This window comes from Drosophila serrata, unplaced genomic scaffold, assembly GCF_035046125.1.
Source record: "Drosophila serrata isolate PLE 108 unplaced genomic scaffold, ASM3504612v1 contig_272, whole genome shotgun sequence".
Lineage (NCBI taxonomy): Eukaryota > Metazoa > Arthropoda > Insecta > Diptera > Drosophilidae > Drosophila > Drosophila serrata.
The window spans coordinates 1745904-1770790 of NW_028257170.1; the positions used below are offsets into that span (position 1 = coordinate 1745904).

At 36.5% G+C, this 24887-nt stretch overlaps 1 protein-coding gene across 36 annotated transcripts in view; it reads left to right on the top strand.

Annotated features, from left to right (window-relative positions):
* The window catches only part of shep (RNA binding motif single stranded interacting protein alan shepard), a 192701-nt gene that overhangs the window by 93125 nt on the left and 74689 nt on the right, over nucleotides 1-24887 (top strand). For 26 of the 36 annotated variants that reach the window (XR_015271954.1, XM_086833937.1, XM_020942449.2 and 23 more), the window contains one exon: nucleotides 17171-17506. Coding sequence is in view for 34 of the 36 variants with exons in the window: in XM_086833937.1 (XP_086690063.1) it covers nucleotides 17171-17506 (336 nt within the window). In the remaining 2 variants the exon portion in view is untranslated. Of the gene's footprint in view, nucleotides 1-2434; nucleotides 4808-17170; nucleotides 17507-24887 lie in introns of those variants that run through there. The other 10 variants (XR_015271953.1, XM_086833925.1, XM_086833927.1 and 7 more) reach the window with 1 other exon arrangement.

A 24887-nucleotide genomic window follows, 5' to 3' on the forward strand; every position in this document is an offset into this window, starting at 1 on the left:
TGTCAGTTTGACAGTTCATAAGACAAATACGACAATACAGCAGCACCAGAGGGGGGGTGTGGAAAATGGAGGAGGAGGGATAGTTTTTTGGGGTTTTTCCAGGAGGAGCACAAAGCCATGGACAGGTGCGTCTGGTTGTTCCGCTTCTCGTTTTGCGGACATTAATGTGTCAGCATGCAGCGTCTCGTCGTCTCGTGGCATATGAGAGACGTGCTCAGGCACCACCTCAAACACACACACCTATGTAGATATATACTAAAGTTATATATACTATAGATATACAGATATGGCCACCCCCGTACCTTCCTGAATAATGTGTGTAAATGGGACCCAAAAGATGCCGATGCCATCGTCCCGCTGTCTTTGGCAATTCTCGGCGAACGTGTAAGTAGCCGCTGGCAGAAAGGATATATATGTAAGGATGTGCGAGATGCTGCAGCTGTCGTCGGAACATGACAACTTATTGGCATTTTGCTGCCAACATCCCTGACAGTTTTGCTTCTACATTTAAGGCCTTAAACAATTTCTAGCTGCAAATTGAAAATCTGATAAAAATGGGAGATTTAGAAAAGGGGAAGATGGATATCATTTTAAAAGATTGACAAACGTAGGCATTGCACTGGAAATATTTTTATAAAAATATAAACAGAGAATATATATTTATCAACGGGTTTTTTCAAAGCTTAAAAGTACTATTTTAATTGTTTTTATTAAGGTTTCAGTTAACTTTAGTTTATGTATATTTGGTAAATAATTGGAAAAGAATTTAAGCATTAATTCTAGAATATTTATAATAGATTTTAAAATGAGTGCAACAACGTTTCTACCCGATTTTAAAAGCAGTTTTTTCACAATCTTTCGACCAGGTTTTAACCAACAGTTCAACTTCTTTTTTATTAAATTTCAACAACAGTTTTAAAAAACTTCAACAAAAGATCTTCAAGGCTAAGAAACATTCCAACAACAATTGTAGCAGTTTTAATGAACTTTTCAACTAGTTTTTAACAACTTTTCGACCATAGTTAATCAATATGTCTCCAATAGTTTAAGAACAATTTATCGATTCTTCCACAGCAATAATTCTTCGCTATAAATAATTGGTATAAATATTTGTGTTCTCTTTCTGCCTAATTCAAGCTGAAAATTTTAGAATTTACATACAAAATATACAATAAGTTAAGCCTTGGAAATATGTTATAAAATATATTTTTCTTGTGTACATCTCTGGACTTTACTCTGGCTGAACTCTTCCGTAGGCTCTCCAACTACAAATGCCTCTGCTGCTTGCTCCCTTATTGACATTTCCCCTGCCTCGTTGACAGCCTAGAAGTTTTCAATGCATTGTCATAAATCATTTTGCGGCAAAAACAAGTTGAACGCCATGCCACGCCCACACATCTGACTGCCACATGCCGTGGACATTCCATTGTGAATGCCCGGAAAAGCGGAATGGGCCAGTAGACCAGGGGACTGGTCTGGGACAAGGGGGAAATGTATGTGGAAAATGGGTAAATGGGAAATTTTCGAGGCAGTCCGATTGAGAGAGAAAGGGAGAAATGTCAAAGTTGAGTCGGCTCTGTGTGAAGTGGTGGGCATTCCACTCCTCCACTTGTTTTTCCTTGGCATATGTCAAGTTCCTCGTCCATACCTGGCTCTCAAGTATCAGAGAGAGAGAGGGAGAATACCAGGGTTTTCCTATTTTCCTTATCTATATATATATATTCCTAGGTGCATTATTATCCCTTAGGAGGGAAGCCCAGTTGAGTGGTAAAAGTGCTTGAGGCGATGCGTTGTGTGCCACTCAATATTGCGTATACGCCGCATTGTTCGCCTTCCATTCCACATTCCAGCATTCTTTATAAATATATCTTGGTTATTTTTAAACCTTAACTGGTGTTGCTGTTGATTTTTTTTTATTATTCTTATATTTATTTACTTGAAGGGTGTAAAATTTTGTAGCACAACAACATACGAGTATGTGCTAACAACAGCTGTTGCCAAATGGATTTCAACCTATTTTCCGCTCTGCAGATTGAAATTGTGTGTGTTTGAGCAACATGAGATTTTGATGTTCAGCTGAGCAGGCTGACATAAACAGCTGCTGACACACATATAGTATATGTAACTTGATCATTTGTAATATATAACAAAGCATAAAGAGAGCTATTTTTCACAAAGCTTGCAAAGAAAGGAAAAAAGACTTTAAAACAATTTATACATCAACTAATATTGAACTTAACTTTTGTTTATTTTTAAGCTCATGATAAACAAAAACTTAAACCTTTTCCCTGCTGATATATAATCCTTAATCCTAGCCATCTTGCTTCTCTACAAAACATGATAAGCTTCTTTTAATTACCAACTAATTGTTTGTTTTAGGAAATGAAATCTTTTTAGCTGCCGGTTTTCGTATATTTTTCCTGCTATCTCTCAGCATCCTTTTTTGATTATATCAACCTGATATCCGTGAGTTTTTGTGTTTTACCCCCTTCCTTTTGGTCTCATTAAGCAGCCATTTCTCAAATTCTCGCTCTTTCTCTCTCTCTGCACGACATAAAATGGCTTCCACTTCCTTTTGGCTGCTGCTCGATGTCCTGATTACTGGCAACTGCTTCCGTTTTTAATATTTATAATCCACTGTAATTAAGACGAGAGCGCCAAAGAGTCGCTCGTACCGAAAGCGAAGAAAAATGTAGCATTAATTACCAGGAAAGCTTTTTATGGCAAGGACCCAGACCGGAACCAGGTCCTGCGGCAAAAGAAAGTCCATATATATATATATGTATAAAAGGAAAATGCATGAATATAAATGCGTATCACTTGAAAAATGTATAATTAGTGGCAGTTAATAACTTTTTCGCAAGTTCTCACGCACCGAAAGAGGTTTCTGGAACCGCACGCACTAATTAAATATAAATAAAGTGGAGGGGTTGCAGAGGGGGGAATTTTAAAAGAGGTCCATAAATTATAAAAGTCAAAAAGAGTATTTTTTATTTAGTTGACCTCAAGGAGGAAGGGGCAAACAAACCGCAGAAGGCAACTTGACAAAGAGCAGAACACGACGCTGAAAAATGCGTCTCAGATTGAGATAAGTTTCATCCCGACCTCCCACACTCCACCTGTGGAAAATTCGTCCTTTGCCGTTATTCTTGGACTAATTTGTGGTTTTCCTTTTTGCCTTATTTTGGTCTCAATTAGCTTCATTATTGTAATTAACTTTGTTTGCTCAGTCGCTGTCTGCCTTCCCCCTTTTGCCTTTTTGTTAAATTTAGCAAATTAGTTATAGAGATACTTTGGGAAGGAAAGGGAATTTGTTTGCTTGGATAATTGAATGCCCAAACAAATAGCCTTCGATTAAGATCTACAATTGCCTGGACTTTGATTAGATTTTCCAATTAAATACATTTTTCACTCCAATCACATTTTCTGTACCCCACTCGCAATCACATTTCTCTTTCGAAACATATGTAACATTTATTTTTGGGTTCCCAAATAAAAACCCAAATCAAAATTCAATTCGTTCTGTGTGAGTGAGAGAGTGTGTGTGTGCTTTTCTGTTTCCGTTTCCGTTTTTGTGGCTGCCACGTGGCTGACATGTTAAAAGCCTAAATAATTGCCAACATTTTATTTATGTATTTATTTGAGTTTTTTTATTAGTCCTTGGCTAGCAAAAAGAGAGAAGCATAAAAATTTTAATGGCATGACAAAAGTGTTTATTTATATACTGATGATGAGGATGGATTTTAAAACAGATTCTCTATTTATATTCTTTATTTTCCTTGTGACCTTAGCTTAGTTTTTGTGCAATATTAATTATGTAACATATTTTTGGAGCCATAAATAATCAAATATTAATTGTATTTAGAAAAGTGTTGCATAATTAACAATTACCTTCCGTTTTAGTCATTAAAATATGGCATAAACACCTACAAAAATGTAAAATTTAATTCAACACCCACAAAAGCGTCATACAATTTATATTTCTCTAGAATTTTCATAACGTTTTCAACAGACTTTTGGAATTAAATTCAATTCCCCGAAAATGATGATCAATGGCGACAGACCATGTTTACCCAATCTCTTCTTACACTTTGAATTTTTCCAGAAATTTGCTTAATTCTGGAGAACTTTTTTTCCAGCTATTTTTCCTTTTATATTTTTTCCATTGCCTTCGATTTTGTTGGCCTTCAGTTAAAGTTTTGAATTTCATTGCCTTTGCCGGCGAGAACTCTACGAGTGTGCAGAATTTTCCGAGCCAACGTCAGTATCTTTTTTGAGTTCGAAGACTAAACTTCGCGTGTGGATATATATAGAGAAAGAGAGTTATTTTCTAGATACATCGATGCCATATTCATCCGGCTCTCGGCTTGACTTTAGTGACATTCATGAGCGGCTGCATCGTTTGTCATTGCTGCGATGGCATTTCAATTTGCATGGCCTGACGACCGATTTGCCAGGGGTTGGTTTTGGCACAGGCAATGACATTGGCAATGGGAATGGATCTGCTGCTGGATCTGGGTTTGGTTCTGGTTCTGTATCTGTATCTGGAGCTGGATCTGGTTATGGTAATGCTGATGGGGCTGATGGTGAAATGGCAACCAACAATCAGCAGCAGCAGCAGCACCCACACCACTATCCACGTCAATGCCAACGCAATCACAATCAGTTTGGACAGCAACGCCATCACCATGAGTATCATTCGAACACCACCACCACCACCCACTTGAATCATCCCCCTCAATCGCAATCCCCCTTCTCGTGGAGCTATCACGGCCAGGACTTGGTCGCCTCCATTCGCGGACATTATGTGAGTTATTTGCTAATTGCCAGCACAAATATAAAACGAGGTAAAATTAAAAGTGCACAGGGAAAAATTAGATCAAAAAGTGATTAAATGGAAATTTTTAGGGGTGCCTTTATTTCTTAAAACCTTTTTTCTATGTAAGTTATTTACTAATTGCCAGGACGGACTTTAAAAATATACGTAACAAAGAAATAATTATAAAATGCTTTGTGATTTTTCTTGTAGAAAAAAGAAATGACAATACCAATTTAGAAATTATAAAAAACATTTAAAAATAAATGGTTGAAAATATACAAATAGTGTATATTATTTTCACTGTACCAGGAAGCCATAAAAATTCCTCTAAAACGTTTATTTTTATAAATAGAATCTTCAAAGAATCATATAAATATTATACATTATGTTTATATATGTTTAATGTATGTAAAAAAAAGCGTTTTGAGAATAGAATTCATTTTAAATGGTTCTGTAAATCTCATAGATATGCGTTTTCTATTAGTTTTATCAGACTTCTATAATTCGAATTTAGAAAATTAATCACTGCAAAATTCATTTTTTTTCCTGTGTAAAAAAATCATGGTTAAAAAAGTTTTCTCTTGACGAGGGCGTGGCGGCAACATGTCAACCACCGGCGACATGACAGCCCCACACAAAAGCAAATGCAACCGCATGAGTGCGAGCAGAACAGAACGCTTAGAGTTTAGAGTTCGAAATAAAAAAAAACAGAGACAGACAGTGATTTTGGTTTACATTTCCAAAATGAGTGCTAAACACTTTGCTGAATTTGACAGCTAGGTTTTAAATGCGAGTGATTTATTTTAGGTTATATATTTGGGGAACATTTTTTCCCTTTTCAACATATATTCAGGCTTTAAAGCATCCAAATGGGTATTTGAGAAAGTTTTAAATTTATAATTATAATTTATTATTTAATTTATGTTAACTGAACTCAAATATTAAGCAAAGCCCAGGTTCGTAAGTCTGAATTCAGTGATGAAATTCTTAAAGAAGTTTACAGAAAACTTACTGCTTTTCAGGCTGTTTAAGCAATCTACTGAACTTTTCTTCTTAATAAAATATATTATATATTTTATATATATTATTTATATATGTAACTGTGTAGTATTACAAACCTTTAAAAATACTAAACTCAAACCAGGTGATTTATCGAGTTACTTTAATTACATAAAACAGAAATAGAAACGCATTGGTTCGATTTGAAGCAACATTTTACCCCTAAAGTTGCCCCCTATAAAAGTTTCACCCTCAATCTGTTTTTTTCGAAGAAATTTCCAATTGTGTTCGCCACAGTAATTCTCAGCAAGAAAAAAAAAGATGAAGAAAAAATGTTCATTGTTATTGACAAACAAGCGACATTGTGCGGCTTTGATTGTCATCCTGGACGATGCACATAGCACACACGATGCCACACCTCAACAGTGTTCCGCTAGCCGCATCTCAGTGCCAACTCCTCAACCCCCTTTTAACCCCGTCAAAGCCCCCTTAACCCACTTTGGAGCTGGAGCTGGAGCTGGAACGAGGAGCCCCGGCTGTCTGTGGCTTTTTCCGTCTTCGTGCGCTTTGGACGTGTTGGGACACCACTTAATTTCCGGCAATGCGAGTCACGTACGCTCCATCCTGCCTTTATGTGCAATGACATTTTCATTTTGTTCACACTCACCAACAGTCTCACCAACACACTCACCAACACTCTCTCCAACACACCCGAACACTCACCAACACACAGTTACTGGGTGGTGCAGACATGTTACAAAATGGCAAACACTTTTTGGCCTTGCGAAAAAGTTTTTGTCAACTCATTTTGTTGCAATTTGCACAAAGTCTAAACAAAAAAAAAAAAAGAAAAGAAAAGACGACGACGGCAGCGACTAGAAACTCGATTATTTTTAATTAAAACAACATAGAGAGGCAAGGAAAATGCCATGGCAAAAGCCTTCGAAAGAGCTGAAGCAAAAGCCAGATGAAAATTCTTAGGAAAAGAGTTGCGATTCAATTGCAGACTTCTGCGGTCAAGTAGCGAGCTTTGGGGCCTTTTCCTTTTGCTCTCTTCCCTCGCAAATTCCTTTAATTACACGCTAACGATGCCGTCACCCGAAACAGAGAGAGAGCTTGGAAAAACTTGAATAGATGAAAACAGATTTTGTCCGTGGAAAATATCACAGACCAGAAACAAGGGTTGCGTGAAAGCAAAAACCAAAACAAAAAAGTGGACAATCTTCACGGCACTCTTGCTCCTTTGAAATGCGATTCTTGTATAGTCTTTGGTGCGTATCATAATCGAAGTCATATCCGATTTAATGAGAGGGGAATGGCAGCTACAATGGCAATGGTTCCCCATCTGTTTGCCATCATCGATTTGTTTACATTAAGCGGAAACCATTTGTGTTTGCCTTGGCTCTGTGCTCTGCTAGCTGGTTTTTTATTTTGGCCAAATGAAATTACATCCGCCAAACGTGGTTGGAATTCGTAATAAAAAGAAAACGGAAAAAAAGGGGGCAAAAATAGAAAAGGCTTCAATAAGTACACTAAATTAGATTCTTTAGTTCAACAATTGCAGTAACAGGAGCTTGAAGAAATAGTAGAAAAATGTCAATAAAACTTTAAAGAATGAGTTATTGATTATTAAATAAAAAAAAAGAACTAATATTAAGTCAAGGAATTCATTCTGTACCTCATTTCATATAATAGTATTTAAAACAAAACTTAAATTTGATATTTCCCCCTATGTTTTTTAAAGCCTTTTGAGACTGTTTTCATTTTAATTCTAAAATCTCATTCTAGTAAAGTTCTAATAAAACTCCAAACTCAATAAAAATATAATTTATAAGAGATCCCTTTGATTTTCTAAACTTAATTCCCCGTTTATCCAAGCAAGCAATTTGATATTTATGGAATTTACAAGGAAAAACCACAGACAGCTTCTCCTGGCAATTACACATCCTAAATTATATAATTTCCACAGAATTCTACGCTTGGTTTTTCACACACTTGAGAAAATAATATTGCAGTTTCGTTTTTGCCAGCCGCGAAAACCAGCCACTCCAAATGCAAAGGCAAAAGCGGAAAATATAATTAAATTTTGCGTTTTGTATTAGCCACTCGAGGGAGGAGGGTTGGCCTAAGCCGCTTCCCTTTTCCTCCCGCTTTTCCCCTGTCTGCGGTTTGAGCGTTTGAGCTTCGTATGACAGAGATGGAAAACCGCTAGACAAAAGACCAACACTTACAATAAAAATAAATAAAAATAGAATAAACAAAGTGGGAGCTGCAGCTGGGCTTTCCACTTGCCGCGTGGGTGAGTGTATGGTAAAGCGAAGATTTATTGGCCGGGCAGCAAAGGAGGATTACCCAAGCGACAGGATCCTTGTTACCATAAAGCCGCTTAAAGATTTTCATTTCCAAGCCACAAAAAAAAAGGAAAAAAGAAAAAGAAAGGAAAACAATAATGTAAGGCAAAGGCGAAAACAAAAGCCTCTCATCGGTGAAGACAAATGAAATAAGGAATAATTAATTTTATATGGCCAACGTTATTGTTGTTTGGTTTTTAATTCCGTAATGGTGAAAACTTTAATTGGTTTTTTGGCTGCTGATAAATTTACTTCATAATTTGTTTCGCTTTTAATTGTTTTTATTTTGCGACAGAGGTATAAAATTTCATTGCCTGCTTTTTGGCCGTCGCTTGCCCAGTAATGTGCCGCGTGGGCATTAAAAATTCAATAAAAGTACTCACTAAATATAAATGCAACGACAGCAGCAGCCGTTAGAGAGAGCGTTAAAAATTTTCATTAAAACTAAAATTGCAATTTCGAGTGCTGAAGCTGGAGCTTGGAACGGTAGCGGGATAAAGTTTTCGCGGAGGGCGAATGGAATTTATGATGCTTACGTGACCGCTGAAAAGGGGGCTTAAATGATGGCTTAAATGAGTCGTGCCTGGGTGCCCCAGCATAAGTTTTTCCAACCATTTTTCCTTCTCCCCCCCTACCCCTCCGTTGCCAGTTGCATTTGAATTTATTAACAAAAGTTTGGCCCAGGTCCAGTCACTGGCCAGGGTAAAACTACAACTGCAAGTGAAATGTAATTTTATGTCTGCGCCTAAAATAAATAACATTTGCAGGACGTTTGGGAAAATTACGAGATAAAGGGAGAGAGGGGGAATTTTTCGGTACGTGAATATTTGCAAATTATTTTGTATTGTCGAAATTCCCCAATTTTTGGGGCCAGCGAAAAGGTTAAATTACGAAATTGGTTTTCCTGGCAAAAGCAGCGGAATTTTCTCGTTGTGCTTTTTAATGGGAGAATATTTAATTTGTTGAAATGGAGAAATGTTTCAAAATGAAATTAGAATTTTGATTTGTGCACAAACATTATACAAAATTATGTGCTTTTACAAATTTGTTGCTATCAAAATGGAAATTGGAGTAATACAAATATTAGATAATGTTCTAAATGTTTATATTATTTTAATGAGGTTTCCTTTTGGGATTTTCATTTGATTCTACAAATTTTATATTATATGTTATATTAAATAGAAACTCTAGATTAAAAACTTTTCCAAAGTAAGTGCAGAAATCACCTATTTAAACACTTTAAAATGTGTCTCAAAGTATATTATAATGTTAAATATTTTAACATAATTTTACACACATTTTCAGAAGTAGAAAACTTAAATGATTTTGCAAAGAAAGCCTCTGCTGAAAAGCATATTTAAACTGTTAAAAATATATTTTTTTACATGGAAACAATTAAAATAATATTTTACAGAATATTACAATACCTATAGCTTTTATTATAGTTTAATTCGTTTATTTAAATTCCAAAATTATTAAAAAATGAGATACTATTTAGTGCAGTGTAGTCACATTGCTTCACTAACATTTTTGATATATGACACGATACAAATAAAATATAAGCATAAATAACACCGGAAAACATCTGTTTCCAAAGTTTTCTTTTCCCCGCCAAAAAAAAATCACTTAGTACGAAAGTTTCTTTCATTTTTCCGCTCGATTTTTCTTGTTGTTGTTTTCATGACTGCTGGTGGGTTTCCAACCCGAAAGGCGTTAAAGGCTTATACGAATTTTCCTTCTCCTAACGCCTCGACTTTTTTGACTGGCTGGAAAACGTAATTTTGTCGTAAATGTCATTTTTTATGTTGTTCCGTTTCTTTTGTCGCTGTCGCCTGCAATTGTTTTTTGTTGTGTTGTGTATTGTTCTGACCTCCCAAAATAAAGAAAAAAAAAAAACAAAAAGAAATAAGCAGAAGAAAAATGTCTTCAAATCAGTGGCAGCTAAGCCTTTCCACCCAATTTCCACGAACTTCCTCCCCTTTTGCACCCCTCGCAACGACAACCAACGACATTTCAACTCGTTCATTTTATTGGATTTTTCTTTTGCTGCTTAGACTTTTTCTGCGTTGTTGGTTGTTACATTTAATGAAAATTTGTTGGCAAACGTGAAAGGCGTGGAAAATTTTAAATTGATTATTGCACAGAAGGGGGGCAAGCGAAAATATCCTGTTGGGGTTTGCTTTTCTCTCTCCGAGTTTTCCTTTCGCCGCATGAGATTTCCCGCCATTTCAAAAAAGGGATCTCTGCCTAATGTTGTCGAGCAATGTAATATATTATCGTTTATGATGTTAACATAAAACTTGCACGCTTCGCTGGTGGATCCATGGGTGGGTTTTCCGTATCCGGATACCCTTGCTACCTGGGATCTCCATCCATTTTTATGCCTCACTTGCCACGTGCTCATAAAATAAACGCCTCAAGATGGATTGCCTCCCCCTTGGTCATCCATCCATCTGAGTATCCAGGATTCAGGATTTCAATCCATTGGTAGAGAGTCCTGTGTTGTTTTTTTTTTATATCATTTTGCATAATGGCAATTGTAGACATTTTGATTCGCTTGTTTTATAGACGTTTTAGTTGAGCCAAAGAGAGCTTTTTTATGGCCCCATTTTGCAAAATAAATTATGCTATTGATTTGTTGCTTTCCTTATAGGATAATCCTATTTATAAAGAATACTTTTTGTGAGGATAATCCTTTTATAAATCTTTCAATAAGTTTAGCTGCTTTAGCTGAAGCAGGATCCTTTATAGATTAAATTTAGCGATCTGTGAAATTTTCTAAAAGCAAAGATACCGAATTAAAAAAAAAATAAGAACAAATTTAGAGTACTATGTTGTTAAGACTCTAAATAATGGGTTAAAATATTAAAGATGTGGAGATAGAAACTAGATACTTTTGTTTACAAAAGATTATAATCCTATAATTCCTGCAGAGCTATAAAAAACCGTATACAATTCTCCCAATCAACTGAAAAACAATATTCTTTCTTAATACCAAAAATAAACCTTTATTTAAGCCAAACAAGTTATCTAAAAATCTACCCATGGCTAGCACATTTCAATTTGCCAAATGTTTGCATACAATTTTAAGCAACAAATGGGAAGGACTTCTACACAAACAACATTTTTTTTTTGTTTCATTTGCAAGCCATGCATATTCATACCCATCCCCCCCTCCCCACACCAGCTGGAAAATAAAATAATTTCGAAGAAAAAAAAACTGTCGGTAGCTGCTTTCCCTTTTCTCTCTTGAGGGTAGAGAAGAAGGGATTGGGGATCCATAGAAAAAATATGCAAAATAGGCAGGAAAAGTTGCATATCATATGCAATGCACACTCATACACATACACATGAAAGGATTTTCGCCATGCGCCTCATTTTCATTTTTAGCTGCAGCTTTTCTTCTGGCGGTGCCTATTTTTAGCCCGTTGTTCCCCTCCCTCCCCCTCTTTTGCCTCATCCCCTAAGCGCTTTCACTCGTGAATTTTTATGCAAAAAGAGGAAAAAGAAGAGATGAGAGAAAAGTGGGGGGTAGGGGGATGCCAGTGGGTGGGGTATGAAATGGACACAGGACAATACGAAAATTTAATTTACCGCATAGAATTAAAATAGGCAAAAGTCCGGAAAAAATAAGCGAAAATTTTGCGCCTGAAAGCTAAAGGAAAAAAAATCCTTTTGTTTTCTGCTCTTGCGCCTATTTCCCAACACCTCCCAGCACATCATCCCTTGGAAAAACCTCCCCCGAGACACTGTTGTTGGGTCTCCTCCCCCGACTGGCGTCGGTTTTAATTATGGAAAAAGTTTTTGCTTTATTTAGTTTAAACAATAAGTGGTTGGAAAATATGAATTATACAAAGAGACAAACGTGGGTTTGTGTGTGTGCGCAGTAAGTGTATATACATAAATGTGTGTGTGAGTGTGGAAAAATTTCTTGAGGAAAATGCAAAAATATTTTTTTTGCTGCATGCTTTTCCACCTTCGTTGTTTTTGGGGCCTTTTTTGTCAGTGAGCAAGTGAGTCGTGAGTTGAGTCCCAGTTTTTCATCTTTGTTTTTCTTTTACGATTTTTCCAGCTATTTTTTGCAACTAGTTTTTGCATTAAGTAATTTGAAAATGCTGACAGTGGGATGTTTTAGTAGAAAAATTAAAGAAATTTTAGGTGTTTTATCAAATTTTTTCGAAATAAATTTAAGTAAAGTAATAATAATAATTCTTTGATTATTTGATGATGTCCTATAAATTTAATTACATAAATAAATAAGTCTGGTTTAAACCAATTCAAATTTAATATTCTTCTAAAGTGTCCACAGCGGAAGTCTAGGACTAAACTCATTCCCCAAAACTGTTGGCCTTCTATATAATATAATATTATACCCGCTCACGTATTTCCATTCGCCCACAGCAAAATCGAATTTGCGCATAAATTTTCCCTCCTCCCAAAAAAAAAAAAGAAAATGACAATAAAAATGACAAAGGCGCTTCGTTCGCTTCATAGCCACGAAGCTACAACAGCAACAACGACCGCTAATCACAAAGCGTTTATCAGAGGAAGCGCTCCATTCCATCCCTCACAAAATACAAAATACAAAAAAAAAGAGGAGAAAATAGCACCTCCAAACTCCTCGTGGTGTGTCTCTCCACCTGTCAGTTGGTAATAAATTATTATCATTAATATTTTGCGCTTGATTTTGCTCCCCCGCAGGAAGGACTATCGTAGCCGGATAACGGCTGGCAAGGACCAAAAACGAAACGTTTTTTGCATAAAAATTAAGCGAACCACCGAATGGTGAGCATTTTTCGAGAAGCATTTTTTCGGGGTAATAGAATAGAACAAAAGCGTCAACAAAAATGTTGAAAGACACGGCAGGAAATTCTAGGCTTAGAAGAGTTGCTTTAGAACTGAATAGGAATTAGTTATAGTCATTCGAAAATATATAAAAAAAAATGTTTTTCAAGAAGAATATATTATCTGTAAATCATTTTCGTAATATTCAAATATTTATTGATCTTGAAATATTATTTTTGGTATATTTACAATAATATTTTCTTAGATTTCTCTCTCTGCACGTGTGTGTCTGTGCGTGAGTTGGGCAAACTTTACAAACACCCTCGAAGTGCACGCGATAATGGCTCCCAATTTGGTAATTAATCACGTCCTCGTTCCTATTCCCCGCTCCTTGTACGTTTTTTCTCGCCAAAAACAGCCACAGCTGCCCATTAGGGCTGAAGGAGGACGGATGGATTGTAGGATGTAGTAGGGCAGCAGCCACCTAGGCAGGCAGCCAGGCATTTTCCTATTTTCCATTAGCTTTCCGTTGTGCTATGCTATTTTATATATATGTTTTGTATATATATGATGGAATTTTTCGTTGCAGTCAACGTTAAAATGAAGCGAATTTGAACGAACGATAAAATAATTACCTTTATGATTATTTTTGGTGGGTCTTTATGGAGGGACTTTGGTGGGGTTTTTGGGTGGAACTTGGGGGTTTCTGAGGTGTATGTGAGGCTCGGCTCGGCTTGGTTCGAATGTGCCAAACGTGTCTAATTTAGCGGCTTAAATTTATAGCATTTGTGCGCTTAAAATGTTTGGCCATTCCATTTTATGACCCCCACCGAAGGCAATTGATGGGTTGGGTGGCTCCGAGGGTGGTTTCAGCTCCTTCTCGTGTGCCTATTCCTATGTGAGAGAGAAGATTCTTGCTATAAATGGTGGAATGTGTTGTGAAATGGATTTGGAAGTCAACTTTTTTTAAGGAGAATCTATGCTCGAATTGCTTGGCAATTTGTTAAACATTTTCGTAGCATACTTTTTGGGGCTTGAAGTGGTGAAAATTTGCCATGAAGAAAATAGCAAGTACTTTTATAACCCAATTTATTTTTTTTTATAAAAACAAGTGCTACCTAACACTTATTTTGGTATGAATGGAGAAATAATATATTTATATTAACTTAAAGAATTTTATGGCTTTAAATTAAAGGTAAAAGTAAGAAGCAGCCTTAGATACTTTTAGTGGAAACTGTTAAAGAAAATTTTTAATAGTAATAAATAAAATCTCTCGGTTTTATTTATATATATTTATTGGGTCATAAGTTGTTTTTAAGGTATTATTTTTTTTGTTTTCTGAAGTTTTTGCAGCTCTAAAACCTTTTATAGCCTGCGGAGATTGCATTCTTTGCCGTGATGTTTATAGTTTCGTTCTTAACTTCAAAAGGATTTAAAAAATGTTATTTCCCATTCGTAAAACTTATGCAAACAATTTTAAAATCCCTTGTTTTAGCAAAGCATAAGATACACAATACAAAGAAAGCTAGAAAATAAATAAGGCTGGCTGAATATAATAGTTTTCATTTCTTAAAATCATGAATTACATTTTGAAATGTGCAAAAAACATACCAATCTGTTATGCCCGCCCTGAAAATGAAAATGCAGGAACGCCTTCTACGATTTTTCCATGCATATTTTTCGACAAAAAAACCCGTTCTTAAATTTTTTACTCCACTTTCCATTTGCCAAAGAAGAACAGAGAGCAGGAGCCGGCATAGCACAAACACACACGTCCTCCACTCCAATTCGAATGGCTAAACCATTATTACTCGTTCTCTGCCATTTAACTGCCAAATTACAGAGGCACCCCTGCCTCAGCCAGGCAGCCAGCAGCCGACAAAAGCAAACCGCATTCGAATTGCGTGCCCACGAAAATTAACTGAAAACGTGAAGCCACCTAGAAAAACGAATCCAGAAAAAAAAACCAAAAACGGAAGGAAATGTGTAGTGTGGTTGCGGTGGGTTACAGAAGAAGAAAAAAATAAAGTAAAATGGGGTGAAAAACAAACTGAAAATCAAATATTTGCCATATTTTGCAATTGGAAAATCAACGACAGCACGCAAAGGCAAAGGCAAAACGTATCGCCGAGGCTTTGAATCCAGTTGGAATCCTTTTAGAAACCGGGACACACACACACACACACATACGAGTTTTCTCGTTGCTTCCTACCTCAATCAGGACGAAAATAAAAAATGGCGGCTCTGCTGTTTCCGGTTTCTGTTGCTGCTTTTGCTCCGCTCTCTTCTGTTGTTTTTCTTTCGTTTTGTTTTGTTTGTTGTTTGTGCAGACCCATGAAAGATTTCACCGAAAAATTCCCATCAAATTTTTCACCTTGTATACTTTTGCTGGAATATAAATTTTCTATATATGTATGTATGTAATATATGCGAGCGAGTGACACACCGCCGCAGAGGCGGGTTTATTTGTGTTTATGCCAAGTGACCCCAAAGAACGAGTGTGCTCATAAAAAAAAAATACTAGGAGAAAAAATACAAAAAGAACAACAACAACAAAAATGGCCCAAAGCAACAAATGCATTTGCAATGCAAAACTGGAGCATACACATACACACATACATATATACACACAGGAAGCGACCAGGCAGGCAGCAAGGACAACCCAGCGACTGTTGCATCTGTCCACGCCCCCACATTTACCCACCGCCCACCGCCCAACATTTTCCCATGTGTGTTCTCCATTGCATTGAATTGGGAGTTGAGGGAAATTATTTATAGCAGACATGTTTCTACGTAAAATACCCCGTTATTTCCATTAAGGAAAACCCAAAAGATTTTCATTTCGGGGGATTTCCTGTCTTAACATAAATTATTACAATGCAATTTTAATGACTTTATGTGGAAACGTAAACTTGAAATCATCTAGAAAGTATAGAATCACAAAATTTGCAATTTCTTTACATTGTAAATAAGAACAAAGAAATAAACAAGGCAACAGATAGGGATCCCTTACAACTTTCAAAACTTCTTAGTAGTTAAGGATTTTTTGGATTTATAAGAAAAACTGCTTTTAATTTCCCACATATTAAACATCTATTCATAGGAACTTCACTTAATATATCTCTCTGATTTTAATAAATTTTCAAAACACCTTTATAGGATATCAAATTCCTTAAACCATCTTTATTTCACACTCTTTTGTGTTATCGTTTTGCGCAACTGGCACTCAATAAAACAAAAATCTCTCTGGCCCATGATTCATATGCATTTCCCGGTACCATGTGTGTGCATTAGAACGGATGTCATGGCGGTTTTTCTAGCGGTAAACAAAAGCTTTACAGCGGAGCCGCAGCTGCGATGCTCTGTGGTTTTTATTTACGGCAAAAGCAAAAAAAAAACAAAAAACCCCCACGCCCAACCAGATTATTTATGCCGAAACTAAAACCGCATAGTGGAAAAACACCTGAAAGCTCACGTACCATATTGTCATTTACACTTTATTTTTCCATTCTAAATCTGCGATTCAATAGTTTTAACTTTAAAATATTCAGCTCAATACTTTCTAATTTAGTAATTCATTTAAATAATTTGAAAGACATTTAAATAACCTTCTTTTTTTAAAGTTTTGTATAAATTAATGCAATGGTTAAAATGTAATAAATAAATATTTGATTATAAAACAGAATATATTATTTAAGTGCTGACAATTGTCAGATTTATGTTTCGATATTAAGTTTAAACTATAAAGATTATAGTTATAATAATCGTTATTTATTGATATTGATACGTTTTAGTTTTAAATATTTTCTAATGGAATTCTTACAAAAAATTCCATAGAAAATAATCAATATCAATAACAATAAAGGACTTTTTCGATAACAGTTTAAATATTATAAAAAAAAATGTTATTATCTCGATATTTCGGTTTCTATTATACTGTTTATGTTTTGGTAAAAATATTTAGCATAACATTTTGATCCTCTGTAATAATTTAGTTATTGTTTCCTAGTAACAAAAGAAAATTCCAAATTTTTACCAATTAACTTTTTGTCGATATTTTATTATTTAATTAATTGTGCACTGTATTGTTAATTATAATTTAAGCTACAGGATAAATATCAGACAGCTTACGAGGCTTTCGGCTGGATATTTTATTATATTTTTCATAAAATACTTTATCCTTAACAATGAATTTTTTTTCCTTTACTTTCTTTAGGGGAGCTCGTCTAGCGCCGCCGCCGCACCACCAACACCGCGCAGCGCCTTCCCCGGCGCCCCGCTAACCGCCTCAGCCGTCGCACTCAAGGGCGCCCTACCTCAGCGTCCACCGGCCATGACCAGTCCCGCTGCTGCCGCCGCTGGCGCCGCTTTGGCCGCTGGTGCTCCGTATCGAGGCGCCGCCAGCTGGACCCCGCAGGGTTATGCCCCAGCAGCTGCAGCTGCCGCAGCCGCTGTTGCCCAGCAGGCAGCATACCGTTATACGGCGCCGCTGCCCCAACCGGCGTATGCCGCCTACACGCCGCACACGGCCACCACACCGGCCACAACCACGGTGAGTAATTGTGAAAAATATTTAATATTAAATTATAAGAACTAGAATTCAAAAAGTAGTACATATTTGTGGGGAATGATTACTATTCATAAATATTTAAAAAGAGATGTTTTTGAACCTAAGAGAAAGGGATTAGTCTCTAGAAATGACAAAAAGGTTTATTTAATATAATTAATTTATCAAGATATTAATTACAATATTGTAAAGCCTATTTCTTATTACCATAATATTAAATAAATACCCCTCTTAGTCGAAAGGGTATTTATTACAGCTTTAATTTATTAAAGAATAAGTATAGAAGTCGATTAAACTTTAGTCAGTGAAAAAACCTATGGAAAAACAATGAAATTTGGATTATCAATTAGAAAGTTATGAAATAACCCAATCATTACAACAACCTACCTCATACTGCTCTCAAATTTAATGTCACATCCCTATTCATCGATTTAAATCAAATCTTAACCCTTTCTTATCTTATACTGAAACCCCCAAATCAACTCGAAATATATAATCATATAAAATTTACCAAAAAAAGCCATTATCAAATCGAAACATTGCTGCTGTCCAAGCACAAATTTTCTTCGCATAAAACGCACAAAAAAAATGAGATCCACTTTGATGAATTCCTCAATTCGTGTGTAATGGTGCGAATAATCGAAAATTTATGTGCGTCCATCAGGACAAGCAAATGGAATTCAAGTGTTTTTACACTTCCAAGAAACTACCTCTATTAACTCGCTCCTTCGCCTGCTGCAGAAAGGAACTGGTTCTACCATTTCCTTTCAACTTATTGATTGTCAAGTGGAGTTCCTCAGTTTGACAGGAGAAATAGTCTTGGAAAATTGCTGGAGGCAGGCATAAGAAGAAGCGCGTTCTGTCATTTATTGAAAATTGCTGAAGCAGCAATTTATTTATGGCACTCACTGTTGTTTGGTTCAAGTTTTCTTGGCCTCTTTCCTTCCTCACTCTATAACCGTTCTGCATAGCTAAAAGGGGGTTTCTTGTACTTCTTTGGTGAAAAGTTTATTTTTTTCTTTATAATTCACATTTTGCTTATATCCTTTAGAGATTTTTTTATTCTTATTCTTATCTGAAATTCTTTTACCTGTAACTAGAGGATATAACGCTGCTATTCTTATTTTATATGTCTTTAAGAAGGGGTTTTCTGTGATGGTCATAATCAGTCACCTAGAACTCATAAAGTTTATATTTTTAAGATCTACACATTTAAATAACCTATTCTTAGTCATATACACATACAAAGACCTTTCTCTGCGATTCTTTACCCTAGCAGCTAAAGTACCTCTCTCTGCGATTCTCAATCCTTGAAGCAAAGCTTAAAAGGTCTATGATTCTGACTTTCTCTTATTTGTTATAATTTTTTATGAATATATATGCCAAGATTCACTTTCCACAAGTAGTTAAGTTAAGTTAAAGTACATCTCTCTCTCTCTCTCTCTCGCTACAATTCTCATTCCCTGTAGCTAAAGTATCTCTCTCTCTCAGTGATTCTCAGCCTCTACAGGATCTTTCTCCACAATTCTCATTCCCTGTAAACGAAGATTTCCATTCCCTTTGGCATCTTTATTTCTGGCATTAATTGGCCTCGCCCTCGTTTTGATTTGTGTCCTATGTCCTTTGGAGAAAGATAGCACAACTGGTGAATCCCAGTCAAGTCTTTGGGCAATCAATTAGCCCGTTCTGTGGTTTTTCACACTCTGACATTCATCAAAGTCAGGCCCGAGCTGCTCGCTGCTCGCTGCTCCCTGGTCATTTTCAATTTGAAAGTCATACAACAGCCGCAGTATCAGTGCGCAGCATCATTAATAACGAACAATTAAGAATTTTCGTGGATTCGAGTTGACAAGTTGAAACTGCCACCGCCTGTGTGCCATCGACTTAATCAGCATTATCTGACTCCGGACTCATTTCCTGACTTTTTTGGCGTCCTGGCTTCGGGGGTTCAAAAGTTCGCTGCTGTTCAAATATAATCTCTGGTCCTGGCCTCTCCAACTCGCAAAGCGATTGAATCGGCATCGAGCATGGGGCATGAGGCATCATCATCATCATCATGACGAATGATGCTGACTGGTTTTGACAAATTTACCAACCACCAAGCAGGCAGGCACAGCTTGTTATGTGCATAGCTATCTTGCTTTTTGGCAAAGAAGAGTTTTCAATTTGATTTACAAATGATTTTCGATTCGAACGAAGAGATACTCCTTGGTGCTACGCTTCCACCCCTTTTTTTTCTTCTCTTTTTGTTGATGGCCCAAAGGCAGTCAGAACAACTTCTAATAAATGCGCCGAAAAAGTGCTGAAAATAAACGAGCAAATAAATAACCAGTCAGCAGAGTCACATAGCGCCACCCCCTCAGGTAGTTTTTCCTTTAACTGGCGGATGGAAAAATTCTTTCATTTTTCTCGGTTTTCGTGGCCTGCGGGGCCAGGCTTTTCTCGTGCTCCTTTTCTCTTAACTCACCACTTTTATTTCTATTTGCTTTGCTCCTTTCGGTTTCTTCGTCCTGTCAGCCCGCCATTCATTCACTCATTCATTCATTCATTCATTCAACGTCGTCAATGGCAGTTAAATAATCCAAAAAGGAAATGTATTTTTTGTGGGCGTCATCGTCGTCGTCGTCGTCGTCGTTGAGGCTCTCCTGTTGTCCAGTTCCAGTTCCAGTTCGATGGCCATTAAAGCTGCATGCGAATGTTGCTCATAAATATAAAGTGCGGCTACTTATTTCGTTTTCCTCATCTTTTCTCTCGTGTTTTTCCTCCGCTGCCCAGCAGTTCTGTATTTTATGAAAGGTTTTCCTGCCACGGGGGCCATAGATTATCGCTTTTGATTTGAGTGTCGTTAGCCTGGCGGCGGCGTCGCTTTCTGCTCTGTTCTGTTTCCCCAAATTGTTCCACTCTCTTGATGTTGGGCAAAAAAATGCTTGACGGAAAAGAAAACACCCCGCCAAACAAAACGGAATTTTGCTTTAATTATAATTAGTTTGGTGTTTTCGGGGTCCGGACAAGTCTCAAGAGTGTACACAAAGTTTCTTGATAGCGATCTTTTTTTTTGTCGACAAGTTGTGGCACAACTAAGGCGAAAAAACGTAACAAAACCAAAAGCTTTGGTTTGCAAAATAAGAATATTAAGCCCAGATTATTTTAATAAATAAAAACGAGGGGTAAATTTAATTTAAGGTTTTATTTTTTGCCTTGGATTTTGTAATTTTATCATTTACATATCCTTAATAAGTCTTTTTTCATGATCCTTAGCTAATCCGCTTTATAACAGTCATTTAGAAAGCTCTCTGAATTATCTGAGCTATTTACATTTATGTATTTTAAACTTTATTTCTGCAATTCTTATTTAACATATTTAAAACTTCTCATTACTTGCACCTAAGCGCCTTCCTCCTCGATTCTCATTGATCGTACGTAAGCGTATTCCTCCTCAATCAGTAGGCGCAATTAAGGGCCTTCCTCCTCGATTCTCATTGCATGCACCTAACCGCCTTCTTCCTAGATTTTCATAGCATGCAGCTAAAGGGCCTTCCTCCTCGATTCTCATTGCTCGCACCTAAGCGCCCTCCTCGATCGTCATGGCATGCAGCTAAAGGGCCTTCCTCCTCGATTCTCATTGCTCGCACCTAAGCGCCGTCCTCGATATTCATAGCATGCAGCTAAAAGGCCTTCCTCCTCGATTCTCATTGCTCGCACCTAAGCGCCTTCCTCCTCGATCGTCATGCGCGTTCCTCCTCAGTTCTCGTGGCATGCAGCTAAACATTACTCGCACCTAAGCTCCTTACTTCGCCATTCGCACTGGATGCAACCGAGGGCCTTCCTCCTCGATCCTTATTGGATGCATTTAAGGGCCTTCTTCCGTGATTCTCAAAGCCTGCACTTCAGCGCCTTCCTCCGTGAATTCATAGCCTGGACTTCATCCTCTATGTCATCCTTATACCATCCACCTAAGCCTCTACGCAATTCTCACGGACTCTCACGTAAGTCTAAAATCTGAAAAATATCTTATATTCACTATATATTATTTAAGAAATACATTATACTATCATATCATACTATATTTTTTTCTTAAATAACTTTGCTTGACCTCTTCCAATCTAAATCTCTCTAAAGCCTCTTTCTGTAAAATTCGTATTTCCTGTAGCTAAAGTATCTCTCTCCATAATTCTCATTCCCTGTAGCTATAGTAAGTGTCTCCGCAATTCTCACGTACGCCCACGTAACCTCAAGTAAATACAAATAATCCCAAAATTACTTAGTTCGACTATTTATTATTTAAAATATACAATTTGCTATATAATTTGTGTTACTTTAATAATCTTGTTTGGCCTGTTCGTATCTAAATAAGACAAAGTCCAATTCCAATTGTCCCTGGGCGATATTCAGTCGAAGTTCTTGAGCAGAAATGCGTTTGGCCTGAGAACACAAGAGATTATAATCATCTGGCGAGGCAGCAGCATGACCAGATGTCCTCCATTCTGCCCACTTTCTTGTGCATTCTGTCATGGAGTGGTAAAGAAGGAGGAGAAAATGGAACAGAGACATCATTACAATCGCAAGGAGTGGAAATTTTCTTCATTGCTATTCAATGCTCAGTTACATTTCCGTTTCTAAGGACAAGTCCTGCCTTGGTTCCACTCTCTTGGGCAGCGCTGCATTGTGTTACGCAATAACTATGAGCATTAGTTTAATTTTAAACTAGTTTATGTATATTCAGTGCCTCCAACTCTTTTGAGATGTGCACACTTGAGAGCATTTTGCCGCTTTCCTTCCTGTTCCCAACTTGTTGAATTTGAATTGTATTCCGTTGAGAAGAGAAGACAGCTGAAACGCATAAATGTAAATGTTATTCTTGTGCATTTTATTCCGTTTTAAATTTTAATTATTTTTAGCTGCCAGCAGCAGCAGCACCAGCCAAGATGGAGAAGCACTTCTCCCTTGAGAAAATTGAATTTTGTGTGGGTGGCTTTTGGGTTCTTCTACTAAGACAGTTAGACGACGCATCTCTGGGCACTTGGGCTTCAAAAGCAATTATTGTTGAAATATTATTTACATATCTCTAGTCCTCTTTATACCGCTCTTCTCTCTTCCCATCGCTGCCTTGGCCCACGGGTCGTATGAGTGTTATGCAAATGTGTCGCAACTAAATGCAACATAATATGGACGCAACTCCCTCTCTAGTTTGGCATGCAAAGCTGCCCAAAACGAGAGCTATGAAATTTTCAATGCAAAATGCAGAAAGAAATAAAACGGAAAGCATAAATCTGAAATATAATAGTGGTTGGTTAGTGGCTTAAACTTTAGAGCTCATATTTGAATATAAATTGAAAGGTTCAAGTAGTAAGAGGTTTAAAAAAAAGGTTTCAAATTGAATTAAAATAAATTGTGGAAGACCTATTCATTTAGGTTTTTATTTTGTTTAAGATATTACTTTGAACTTGTAGTTGCATATTTATTTAGTATTATTGTTATTAATTTGTGTGTTATTTCCTAACCATATTGTTTCCTCAAAACTAAAGTTACATAGTTTTGTTTTTACAGAGCTTAGCAAATATTTCTGCATATATACCTAAAATATTTTAATTCGTTTATTATGTTCACAATTTATCAATTCCTAGGAAAAATTCGAATACAAAAACCTTTATCTGAATATAAAATAACATTTTAATAAATATCTTATTTGACCTAATGATGTCGGCTTTTGAAACATGCATTGAAACTATAATCAATAAATAATTTAATAGTCGTTTTCCTTCATTACCAATAAATTGTTCATTTAATCTGTATTAATTAATACCTCTTGTAATACCAAAAGCATTCCTTTTTAAAAATTTATATCTGTAATACAAGCTGTTGCCAGATTTCTGCTCACTTTAACCCAACACTTTTCAATTACTTTCCGCAAATTGAGCATTCCAAACGCTTTAATATGCGATAAAAAATCTGTTGCATACTTATGGCCGCCGCACGCAAAGTGAAATTATTTATGAAAGCATTTTTTTCTCCATACATATATTTAATGTAAAAATTAACATTTCATTTTTTTGGGCATATTAAATGAGTTTGTTTATCATACTTTATTTAATTTGGGTTCGTGTTTCTGTTGTTTTTACTGTATTATTTCTGTTAAATTTCACAATGACCGCACATAAATTCCACAACTGGCGGCACATAAATCAACAAACATGCTCAATCAAAATTCCAGCTGGCCAAAAAAGGGCAAAAAATAAGGGGTTGTACATATTTACGCAGGGACCACACACACACAGAGTGAGGCGAAATGAGGGTGATGGAATCAATAAAAACACATTAAACTTTATTTGTCACAAAAAGGGACACAAGCAGAGTTGCGATATTGAGCAGCTGGAAAAGCAATGCAGGTAGCAGTGAAAAAGCGGGGAAACTCGGGAAAATCGAGGGGGAGAGTAACTATCTCGGGCTGCTGCTGCTGCTGCTGTTGGATTAATTAAAAGTGCTGAGCTGGCAAAAGTGCAGAAAGGCAAACAGCGGAGGGAAAATTCCGGACATAAAGCGATTAACTCAATAAAGCGTAAGCGTTAAAACAAAAGTGACAAAGTGCACAAGTGCCACACACACACACACACACACAGAGAGACATTCAGGACACACGACAGCAACAGCGACAACGAACAATGCAAATAAACAGGCAAAGGCGAGAACAGGACACAAAGAACCCCGCACAGATCACGCATACGCCCCGCTGGCCAGCACAAAAAAACAAAAAAAGACAGAAAAGCGAGCGAGAAAAAGCAGCAGCGAGAAGGCCACAACAACTGTTCGTTCGTTCGTTCGTCTCCGCCTGGACAGGCTTAAAAACAAGTGGCCAAAAACATGCGGCTTCCCCTGACCCCTGACCTCTGGCCCCAGACCCCTGTGTACCATAACAGAGCTAAGAGGGAAAAACAGCAAAAAGCTGGACAAAAATTATATAGCAAACGGTGGAATTTAATAAGGTTTTTCTTCTTTTGATTATCAGATTCTGAGTTTTCTTTTCTAGAAATGCTTTTGTTTAACTTCAGCTAGCTTGAAGCTTGAAGCCAGTTACAAAAATATCTTAAATTGATCAAATAAATATTTAAATTAAGTTTTGAACATTTATTAGTGGAATTTATTAAATTTTTCTTAATTTCAAACCTCCGATTTTTGGTATTCTTTTTTTTAATAATGTTTTACAGACAACGTTATTAAAATATGTATGTGTTTTTTTACTATATTCAGAACATCTTGAAATTATTTTAGAAGATCTTTTAAATTCTGGCTTTTATTCAATATATTACTTGACAAATGTAAAGCTGTAAAAATTAAAGGGTAAAACATTTTTTGAAAAACTTTGCAGAAT